At 36.6% G+C, this 12327-nt stretch overlaps 1 protein-coding gene across 1 annotated transcript in view; it reads right to left on the bottom strand.

The window, feature by feature from the left end:
• Positions 1-12327, bottom strand: part of DNAH14 (dynein axonemal heavy chain 14) — a 377809-nt gene that overhangs the window by 145116 nt on the left and 220366 nt on the right. The window contains exons 45-46 of the mRNA XM_036755542.1: positions 10477-10590; positions 5288-5446 (exon numbers count right to left, since the gene is read on the bottom strand). Coding sequence (XP_036611437.1) covers positions 5288-5446; positions 10477-10590 — 273 coding nt within the window. The remainder of the gene's footprint in view (positions 1-5287; positions 5447-10476; positions 10591-12327) is intronic.

Genomic DNA, 12327 nt, shown 5'->3' with positions numbered 1-12327 from the left:
AGAAAATTTATTCATGCCCTCTGTGTCCTCTACCACACAGCAATCCAATTTGGAAGCCAGAGATTAACTTGTCTGGCAGCTTAGAAGCGGAAGGCTCTATCCCAGCTCATGAGAAGCAATCACTTGAGAGGAGAAGGGTCTGGGTCTTCATCTTGATCTCTTCCCCACCCTCTGGACCAGAGGAAGACCTTGTGAACTTAAAGGGATCCAGAGGATCCTAGAACACACTTAGTATCCTAGCAGAAACCCCAGAAGGGCAGGAATAGGAAGCAATGTCTGTACTGGGAGCCAAGAACAAGAGAGACACATTGAGGAAAGGCAGTTTCAAGGTTCTCCAAAGGGTCCAGCAGAAAAGCTCCACTTTGCTAAATGGGAACTTTATGAGTACTCTGTGAAGGAAAGGAAAGGAATTTCAGAAACCAGGGACTGTGAGTTCTCATCTATGCCACATGTGCTCTACGCTTGAACCCACTTTCCATTGTATTCCACATGTCCTTGTGGGAGAGAATCACAGATGTTTGGGGGGGATGTTTTATGCCAACTCTTCTTACTATACCATCTCAGTAAATATTTCTTTCTAAAAGCTAGTTAAGTCTAGCTGACTAATTGTTACCAACTGATATCATGGGAATGGGAGAATCACACCAATGGGGACTGGAAAAGTTGTAACATTAGGAAACGACCTCCCAACCTTCAAGGGCTGCTCTTAGAAATCTGAGAGGAAGCATGGAAACCTTTCTATGGGGACTTGATCTTCCAGGGCAAAGGCAGATTGGGAAAATAGCCCAAAGCATGTGCTATATACAAGCCTATTGGGGTGCCAGGTATCCAGCACCTAAATCATCTAGATGTAGTGATTCATCCATGAGGAAAATTGTAGTTACACACTGCAGGAGAGTGTATGCTCACTCTCAGTCAAGAGGGAGACTGAGAATTGTGTGCAAAAATTAAGCTTTGGTTATTAGCTTTCCTCCAGCTTATAATGAATAGCAGATTAGAAGCAGCAAAGGAGGAATGGAGAGATGGGATATGAAATACTGAGAAGTGAAAGTTAACAGAGACAAAAGAAGCACAGGGTCATCAGGCATGTGGACTGTGGCAGTGGAAGCAGACAACATCTTGTGGTCCCCTTTCTGGAAAAATTAAGAAAGTACTTCTTAGTGTTCGAAAATAAATTTAAAATGATTTTTTGGGGGTGGAGTACATTTGTAATTAGTTGATTAGGAGAGGCTTTACATAGAAGATGCAGTTTGAGCTAAGTTTTGAAGAAACAAGGGATTCTAAGAGACTGAAGTAAGGTGGAAGTACATTTTGGGCTTGAGAATAGCCATTATAAAAGTAGAGAGATGAGAGGAGTGCTATGTGTAAGGAGCAACTAGATGGCCAGTTTGACTGGATGGAGAATGCAGAAAGTGAAACAATATATAAGTTTGGAAGGATGGGTTGGAGACAGGTTGGGAAGGGCTTTAAAACCCAAGAAGAGTTTATATTTGATCTTAGAGGCAATAGTGAGCCAAAGTTGCTTATTTGAGTAGAGGAATAACAAGGTTCTTTCGGCACTTTATGAAAATCATTTTTGGCAGCTATATGAAGATATCTGTAGAGAGGAAATACAAGCAGGGACATTAATTAGGAAGCTGTTACAATCATCCCAGTGTTGGCTTTATTGACTCCTTCTGGCAAGAAGAAACATTTTGGGCTTGGTTGTATGTGTTTCTGGTTGAGTAGTTTAAAAAAACAGTGCTAGCTGAGGAAGAGACAAGGAAATTCTTGTGGGAGTAGATGGCATAAAGAGTAACAGGGACAGCAGCAGCAGGAGTGGTGGGAACACATCTTTCAAGTCAATGAGAAGATGGATTGGCTACTGGAGTTGGAGTGCAGACAGTTAGCCTTGGTACTGCAACTATTCCCACTTTCACTGGTCAAAATGGGTATTTCATTATTGGTTGCTGAGAGAATAGGTACCAAATATGCAGCAGCTGTTTCCAACTTCTCCAGTTGCCACCTGAGACAGCAGACATTTCCTCCAAAGTGTTTTTTCACGCCCTCTAAAGTTGTGTTTACATGTTCCGTTGTGGCTAATTTGTTGGGGGCAATGGCATAGCCACTCTTGTGCTTAAAGAAAACTACTTTGACAATTGATGATTTGGAATAGAGATTGACTTGTAGCAAGGAGACTAACCAGAAGGTTACTGTAATATTAGGTCCAGAAATGCAGTGATGTTGGCTTGTACTAGGGTGGAGGTTATGTGAGTGGAGAGAAGGGAGCATATAAAAGACATGTTGTGAGTAGAAAGGACAGGACTTGGCAATAGACTGGATGTATGGAGTAAGTGTGAGGTAGGAGTCAAGGGTGATACTTGTGTTGAGAATAGGGGTGACTGGGAACATGGCAGTGACCTTGACATTAATAAGAAAAATAGGAAGAAGTGAGGGCTTAGGAAAAAAGAAAATGAGTTCAGTTTTTGAATGCTGAGTTTAAGATGTCCAAAGACATCCAGTTGAGATGGTCCATTAGGCAGTTGGAGATGTGAGACTGGAGATCAGGAGAGAGGTTAGGGATGAATAAGTAGGTCTGGGAACCATTGGGATAGACATGATAACTGAATCCATGGGAGCTGATAAGATCACAAAGCAAAATAGTACAGAGGGAGAAGAGAAGAGCAATCTCTACAGACACTTAGGGGGACATCCAAGATTAGCGATCATGACCTGGATGAAGACCCAGAAAAAGAGACTGAAAAGGAGTGGTCAAATGGGTAGGAGGAGAACCAAGAGAGAGCAATGTCACTGTCACAAAAACCTAGAGGGGAAAGGGGATCCAGGAAAAGAGGGTGATCCAAAGGGTGTTAAAAGCTTCAGAAAGGTCAAGAAGGATGAAGATTGAGAAAAGGCCATTAGATTTAGCAATTAGTAGATCATTGGTGTCTTTGGGGGGAATAGTTTCAATTGCCTGATTAGGTCAGAGGCTAGACTGCAGAAGGTTTAGAAGAGAGGAGAGATATATGTATCATGACTTCTTAAAGTTGTAAACTTTAATAGAAATATTTCACAATGAATTATGTACTTCTTTGCTTTATCAAATCAATCAATCAACAAATATTTATTAAGTATCTACTACATAGAAGGGCAGCTAGGTAGCACAGTGGATAGACTTTCAGCCTTGGAGTCAGAAAGACTCATCTTTGTGAGTTCAAATCTGGTCTCAGATATTTACCAGCTATATGACTCTGGGCAAGTCACTTAACCCTGTTTGCCTCAGTTTCCTCATCTGTAAAATGAGCTGGAGAAAGTGAAAATGTGAAAGATGTTGCAGAGATCAAGATTTGGGAACAGGATATGTGAAAGATGTTGTAGAGAACAAGATTTGGGAACAGAATACATGTGTTTGCAAAAAGTGGGAAATGGAGTAGAAAGCCTGGATTGGAAACCTGGGTGACTGGGATCATGGTAGCATCCTTAATAGAATTAGGGAAGTTCAAAAAGGGAGAAAAGTTGGGGAAATGGTAATGAGTTCTATGGCTTCAAGCTTCTATACACAAATGCCAAAAGTTTAGGCAACAAATAAGAAGTGAAGATCCCAATATAACCTCATGGATATCACAGTAAGACTTAGTGGAATGAAACCCATGCCTGAAATATCTATCTGGATGAGTATACTTTATTCAGAAGAAACAGGATAGGTAAAAAGGCAGGGGATAGTTGGGTTGGCATTTCATATTAAGAAGGTGACTAAATGCGAGGAAATCCACGATCCAGAGGACAGAACCAGGGGAAATAGAAGGGATTTTATCATTGCACAGAAAGAAGAGTTTGGGAAACTCTTGAGAAAAATAAATAGATGAAGAATTTGAGAAACTGATCACAAATCTGGCACAGAGATTTGGTATAGTAGTGAAAGGGAATTTCAGTTATAGGAAACATGTTAGAGCTATTTCTTCCAAAAGCAGAGCAATTAGTAATTTACATAAGTGCTAATTAATCTTTTAAAAGTTTGAGGAACTAGCAAGGAGAAATTCTTTTCTGGATTTCATTCTTACTAACAGGGAAGAACTAATTGCTGAGGTGGAAATGATGGAAACTTTGAGGTGAAGTGACCATTTCATCCTGGACTTTGTGAGAGAATAAGAGAGATAATCTTGGCATAGGCTGATGTGCAACCTAGGTTTTGGTAAAGTAGATTTCCAAGGGTTCAGAGGAAAGATAAGTAGGATCTCATGGAGCAAAATGCTTCTAAGGAATTTAGCTCAGATGGGATGGGAGATACATAAGAAAGAAATTCTTTAGACACAGAAAGGAAGAAAAATGGGATTGGTTTGAAGAGACTAATGTGGATACACAGGGAATTCAACAACTAAATCAGATTCTGAAGACATGTACAGATGAATATGAGTGTAGCATGATATTATAAAAATAGACCTAGAAATGCTAAAGCTCAGAATGAGCTGATGCTGGCAAGGGAAGTGGAGGACAGCAAAGAGGGTTTTTAAAAGCTATTTGAGAGAAGGAAGATCAAAGAAAGGATGCAGACTTTGTTTGGGAATATGGGAGGATGCTAACTGAGAATTGAAACAATAGGGGCTTAGTTCTTATTTTGTTTCTGTGGGTTGTTTTTTTCTGTAGATGAAAATGGTCTTTGCATTGGAAATGTCAGAAGAAAAATAAATAATGGTAGAAGTAATCCAGAGCTGAAAGAGTACCATAGTATAGAGATGAATGATAGCTTTGAAGCTGAGAAGGGAGGAAAGTGAGGTTAGAGCAAGGTGATAGCCTGGAAGATTCCACAAGATGGAGGGATTGGAAGTCCTGGTAAAGACAAAGAGTAGATTTAGAAGCATAGGGAATAAGGAGAGTAAGTTATGACCTGACAAAGGGATTTTGGAATTTTTTGATTATTCAAGTGGAACATTCTGATTATTCAAGGGCATATTTGTCATATGCATATATCAGTCATTTATACTTATTCTCTGACAAAGATAAATGAAATGTTAATGGGTCTTGAAGAATCATATGCAAACTAAGATATTATCGGCTTTTAAAATAGCAGTTTTGAGGAAATAAAAGCACCATACGTATAATTAAACTCTAGAGGAAAATGAATTATTATGCCTACCTCAACAAATATAGTATTTTAACTTTCTCTTCAACAACACAGATATGAATCTTTCTGAAGCTGTATTTATAAAATATGTCATTAAATCACAATAGTATTTTAAATCGGTTATACCAAACTACTTATTAGCATTGGCTATAGTTTAATTTTTCTCTAATTTATTTCTATTATTACCTGCAATTAGTATAGGATATTTGTTCTTTATAAAGAGACTCATGAAAAAGGAGAGAGATATTGTATCTCTAGTAGCAAAATGATGATTAAACTCTATATTGTCGTTATACTTGATGATGCTACCCAGGGTTGTTTGAGAACCAGACCTGAGTGAATTTCCTAAATTTAAAAAGAAAAAAAAGGAAAAGTGATTTTTGGATATCTTCTAAATTTGTCTCTAGGAAAAAACTGATACAATCCTAATTTTTAAATGTCTAAGTAATTTCTGAAAGATTAGAAAATAGTCAATACATACATAAGAGAGACAAAACTGGAATGAGTTACTGGAAACAACTCCTAAAGTCTCAGACCCTGTACCATTTTGATGAGTTTCTCTCATCAAAGGTATTTATTTCTTCATGGTGCCTCATCCATCCATTCCTCCGTCTCAAGAACATCCTGGGATATTCTTGTACCACCTTCTGGGGCAACAGTGTGTGGAAAGCAAATGGGAAAATGTCAGCTAGAAATGAGTAGTAACTTCCATCTTGGCTTGTGCTGTTCCCTATTGCCCTAGATTCCAGAGCCAAGTCTGGGTCTATGAAATACTGACCTATGGTACCTGACGTTGTTAGGTGGTTTTGGGAAAACAGTATTTTAGGGGAAAAAGCCTTGCAGGAGGTAATTAATTCCATGACTACATAGGGAAGCGAGGATTATGTGCTGGAGCGAAGATGGTTTTTTTTGTGATTGTTGTTGGTAGATAAACATTAAGGTAAGAATATGGGTGCATAAAGGTAGAAGGCAGAATTGACTTCTCCATTTAGCTTTTGTTCTTTCTCATATTCATTCGCATGCTAGTCTGGAGGATCTTGGTGGTAAAATCTTCTGTAGGTTTGTTTTGGGGAAAGATGTTCTGAAATGATTTTTTTGGTGTGCGTGTGGAGGGAAGAGGTATAAGATCTCCAGAAGGGATTAGCATAATGCTTGGCACATAATAGGTGCTTAATAAGCATTTATTAATTATTATTATCATTATTGAAAAAAGGGGGCATGGGGAATAAAAATATGTGATTAGCACATAGTATCTGGCACCTATTAGATGCTTAATAAATGTTTATTGATTATTATTGAAAAACTTTTTTGGGGGGTGGGAGAAGTTCAAGATCTTCCTCAGGGACTAGCACAATGCCTGGCACTTAATAAATGTTTATTGACTGTCTAGTACAGTAACATTCTATTCCTACATTAGAAAGTCATCTGGCACCATGGACTCTGTAACATGCCCGCAATATTTTGTCTTAGTAGTCCCTACTTCTTTGATGTGAAGAAGGACATGTTTTTTTTTTTCCACATAAAAATCCCCAGGAGTTTTTACTGGTTTTTCATTAACTCAGAGTTAAACTACCTTTTTGTGATCTTTTCACTTACATTGTTGTGTCATGAATATAGTTCTTTTAGTTCTGATTATTTCACTTTATGTCAGTTAATAACAATCTTCCTACATTTCTCTGAATTCCTTGTATTCTACTGCATTATAATACTCCTTTATGTTCATATGTCCTTGTTTTTCAGTCATTTCCCAATAACGGGTACTTATTTTGTGTCCAGTGCTACAACAAAAGTGCTGCTTAGAATATTTTGATATATATTTGACCTTTATATATGTCTTTGACTTCCTTTGGGAATGTGCTCAATAGTGGGATGACTGGGAGAGAGGATTAATGTGGAATCTTCACCATATTTTTTGAAAAGCATAATTCCAAATTGCATTCCAGAATGGTTCAATCAATTCACAACTCCACTAACAGTTCATTAGTGTGTCTCCCACAAACCTTCAAATGTTTGCTATTCCTGCTTTTTGTCATCATCAATTTGCAGAGTGTGAGGTAAAATCTCAGTTATTTTTATTTGTGTTTCTCTTATCTTTGATTTGCTTTTCTTTTAGTAATCTAGAGTATGTATTCATATGGTTATTTATGGTTTACAATTCTTCTTCTGGAGACTTTATGTCCTTTATCTACAGAGGAATGACTTGGTGTTAGATATTTATATCAATTCCCTAAGCATCTCAGATATTAGATTTTTAACACTGATCTTGATTCAAATATGTTTTCTATGCTACAATCTCTCCTCTTATTCTATCTTTGTTGATTATGTGTATAAAAGTGTTTTTTTTTAGTTTTATGTGACTAAAACTGTCATGTTTTTCTTTTCTGAATTCTGAATCTCTTGTATGGCTGAGAATTTTTCCCATAGCCATAAATATAAAAGATACTACCTCTTGCTCTCTTCTGATGCCTTTTATTTATATTACCTTTTATATTATGACAACATATATTTTTGAGCTTTTTGGAGAACATGGCATAGGATAATTTCTACCCAACTACTTTTTAGTTTTTCCAGCATTTCTTATAAAAAAGGGAGTCCTTTCCTTCACTAATTTATGTTTTGGGGTTTATCAAGTAATAGTCTATTCTTTTCAATTGTGCCTGCTGCTTGTTCAGCTCCCAGTGCTTCTTAAACTGTTTAAGAAGTCATGTCTAGTCTATCCCACTGATTCCTTTTCTGTTTTTCAAAACCAGTATTAAATAGCTAAATTGATAAATGTCATATTATTATTTTGATAACAGTGTGACCCAAGTATCAGAACCTTGACCCCTGTCAGATAGACCAGATTCAATCTTTGGGATCATTCTCTAATAATAATGTATACGGTTCAATTTTTCTCTATCCAGATTTTCCACAAGAAGATGAGAAACTAGTTTATGTCTCTCCACTAGCCAAAGGCATTAAAGACCAGAGAAGGAACTTGTACTTGAGTCTCTTTAGCAGGGCAATAGTTAGAGCTTGCTCTTTGACTAGTGACCTATTACCAACTGACACACGGATCTGGATCATAAGACAAACCATTCAGCAAGCATTATACTCTGAAATAATTTATCAATATTTGGGTAAGCAAAGCAAATCGCATGTGTAGTGATGTGTTGGTTATAGCCTTGGGGTTGAAACACCTATGATTGCTTGGAGGAGGAGGAGGAGGAGGAGGAGGAGGAAGAGGAGAGAGTGAGAGACAGAGAGAGAGAGAGAGAGAGAGAGAGAGAGAGAGAGAGAGAGAGAGAGAGAGAGAGAGAGAGAGAGAGAGAGAGAGGGAAGAAGGTTTTTTTTTAAAAATCACATGCCTTTTTTATAAGGTAGAACTCAGTATTCCATAAGCTATGGACAAATATTAACTGTTATTGGTTTGATTATCTAAACAATCATATTATTTAAAATATAATTATTTAAACTAATTATAGTAATAATATACTATTATACTATTTGTAATTATAACTATTTGTGATAATTAGTATAATCATCTAAATAAATGACATATAATTCAGAGTATGATTGGAAGAAATATAAAACCTGAATGCAATACTTCATGTACTAATTCTTAGCTAGTTTCCATAACTGTTTAATCCAACACTATATTTCCAAGTGTTTTAATAGAACATCTTGAAACTCCATACTCGGAGTGAGAAGTCTGCTGGGATATCCTAACTCTCCCACACCTTAGTTTGTTGTCAAAAATCCTTATAGGAAGAATCCCTTCTGATTGAGGGCACTCCCAACTAGCTGTCTGAGTACTAAGAGAGCTTACTAAGCTTCTGTCCATAGGCAGTAGACAGATAACTAAGAGGAAAAACCCTTAGGATGTTTGAGCATTTGTTAAAAAATGACCGTCTTTTCCCAAATAATGTTTCTTCTGCCAGCCAAATCGAGGTCTATCCCTGTTTGTTTCTGACCTCCATTATACCCACTTGTGGAGAAGTATTCTAATTTTTGCATTATCATTTTGCATTTGCATTTTGCATTATCATAGTATATCAGTAGTTTAAGAACGTCTTATTTTAAAGCACAAACATTGGGGCTTCCTTAGTAATGGGTAGATATGTTAAAATTATATCTTGATTTGATCCCCCTGACCAAATCTTCTAGTTAGTATAGTAAGTTTAGAGTAGCCAATATACAGGAGCAACAGCAAGAAATAAAATTGCAAAAGGGGAAATGAAGTCATGTACAAACCGGCCAAAATATCAAAGAAACATAATTTACAAATTATGTTAATCAAACAAAAATTGTATTAACTAAAATTCACAGCCTGATAATATGTGATGAATCAACAGAAGCCATCCTGATGTGCTTGTCAGGACCTATGATATATAAATCCCAGACAAATTCCAGACCTCTGCAGTTCTAGACCAGCAGAACATCATAAAAGGGCTAATAACTGAGATGATATGAACATGCCAAGTTTAAAATTTTACCAACATCTTTGAGATGATTTGGATACATTATGAACTAACTTCAAGGTGGCAAAGATGAGAGTTGGTCTGTTTCCCCCAAAACCCTTATAAAGTGTGACCTTAGACTCCTGTTCCTGAGCACTTCCATCTGCTATGGGTTCACGTTGCTTAGTGCTCCCAACTCTAATCCATGAATGTTACACGAATGATTCTCTCTGCCTCTCCCCTGCCCATCCTCTTCTCTGTGCAGCCTGTCTTCCTTCACTTTTCCATCCCTTGTCCCCATGCCATCTGCCTCTTTGTCCCTTTTGTGGCTTGTCTCTGTACCCTCTGTATTTAGTATGATTGCTGCCCCATTTCCCACTGCCAATCATGGTCTTTCTTGTTGAGTACTCAAAGAACCAGTCATACCTGCCCCTATTTCATAATGTCATAAATTAATTATCAATTAACTAGAAAACCCTTGATGTTTTATAACATGCTCTATTCAGAAAGCTTCCAGGGATAACCCAGGCTTATTAGAATACAACTTTTTAAACATATCCAAGTTGGAAACAAAACAGAACAAAGAAATCTCAACCATAAGTTTTGTATATAGAGATATCAAGCAATTTCTCTATAGATGTATTTCAAAAATTTTAGAGTTATTAATTTAGCATTCATAGACAATAATTAAAACAAAAGCCAGGTGAGGCAATGGATAGAGCACTGGGTCTAGAACCAGGAAGAATTGAGTTCAAATCAAGCCTAAGACACTTAACTAGAGTATACGACCTTGGGCAAGTCACTTAATCTCTGTCTACCTCAGTTACCTTATCTGTAAAATGGGGATAAAAAGATAATATTTGTAAAGTGCTTTGCAAACCTTAAAGCACTATATAAATGCTAGGTAGTCATACAGGTTATCATAATTAATCTTACCTGCAATTAAACTGTCTGAAGAAGGAATTAAGTTTGACCAAGGTATGAAATCACAATTCTGTAAGTCCACAAAATAACCAAAGATAGAACGTTCTCCTGATGGCAAGCGGATGCCTAAAGATATTTGAAAGAGACAAAAACACGTAAGAAAGGGTATCATAGGATTCTAGCTCTTGTATAAGCAGGGCCCTTGGAGGCCATCTAGTCCAACTCACTCATTTTGCAATTGAGGAAACTGAGGCCCAGAAAGATTAAGTTACTTGCCTAAGCTGTCACGGCAGTACGCATCAGAAATAATAACAGTGATAATAAGAGCTAACGTTCAGTGCCCACTATGCGTAGGCGCGGTGCTAAGCACTTTACAAACATTATCTCTTTTGATTATTACAATACCCCTGGGAGACAGGTGCTATTATTATCCTCATTTTACAGATGTGGAAACTGAGGCAAAGAGAGGCTAAGTGATTTGCCCAGGGTTGTGCAGTTAATAAGGGTCTGAGGAGGGATTCGAACTCAGGTCTTCCTGACTGTAGGCCCAGAACTCTACCTGCTGAGTCACCTGGCTACTGAAAGTAGGATTTGAACTCAGCATCCTTTCAGTCCAGAGCACACACATTTCCCCATTGTGTTCTACTTACTGTCAAGGTTCATTTATGGCATGTATTTCAGAAACTATAGGATATAAACTTGAAAATGATGTTTGGATGCCCATTTTGTTACTTTGTAACATAAATGATGTTAATCTAGTGAGATAATATATGTAAAGAACTTTGTATGCCTCCAAGTACTATATAAATTACAATGATTGTTTATGAATTCTTATTTAAATTAATCATTATAATAATATGAAACTAATGAGTATTCACTATAAGTATCTTTACATACAAAATAAGTAATAATAACAAAACAAAAATTTTTTAAATTGAGTTTGTATCTATAATTACTGGTTACTAAGTTGGTGTGTATTTTAGAAAAAAAGTTTTTTCACTTTCAAGATTTTCGATGTAATTCAGCCTACAATAATAACTTATCAATAATCTCTTGTTTTAAAGTGTATTAAATTTAATGCTTTTACAGCAATCAGTAAGTTCCATTTTTGTCTGCAGATTCAGTAGTAATTACTCTACATCTGGTAAATACTTCCTTTTATAAGGTTTTGTGGTTCCTGAATTTTGTGGAAAGCAACTTTTCCACCATCTTGCCAGTCATAATGAAAATGAGTTATTTTTTTATAGCAGAAAACTGACTAAAAGATATAGAGAATACAAGATCCCACTGCATTTATTTGTTGATTGTGAAATAGTATTTTGATTTTTTAAAGAGTGAAAACAAAGATCCAAAAGCTTTCCTCCAACAAGGTATCTAATACCCATGTTAAAATCATATGAAATTCCTTGATGTATTCAAATGGAGAACTAACTGCTCAATAATTGTCTGATAATTAATATTTGATGAAATGGTTCTATGTTTATGAAGACAACTTGAGAAGCAGCAGTAACTAGACACCTAGAAATTTAAAGAAGAAATCAGAAAAAGAGACAGCAGTGAAACCCATGACATCAAAAGTCCATATAAAAATGCCTAAATTTTAGGGAACAAACAAGAAGAAATAGAGTTCCTAATGCAAGGAAGCAAATTTGGCCTTATAGCTATCATTTAGACTTGGCCTTAATTCTGGTTAAATATATTTTACTAGAAAGAAACAAGGTAGGTAAAAGGAGTATGGGCATATCATTATATATTAAGAAGGTCTAGTAATACACAGAAATCCAGGAGCCATAGGGGAGAAGAATGACAGAGACTATTTGGGTGAAGGTCAAAAGAGGGAGAAACAAAAATAATTTTGTCATT

The sequence above is a fragment of the Trichosurus vulpecula genome, chromosome 4 (assembly GCF_011100635.1).
Source record: "Trichosurus vulpecula isolate mTriVul1 chromosome 4, mTriVul1.pri, whole genome shotgun sequence".
Taxonomy (NCBI): Eukaryota; Metazoa; Chordata; class Mammalia; order Diprotodontia; family Phalangeridae; genus Trichosurus; species Trichosurus vulpecula.
The sequence above is the reverse complement of the archived record's forward strand: the minus strand, read 5'-3'. Positions and strand labels throughout refer to the sequence as shown.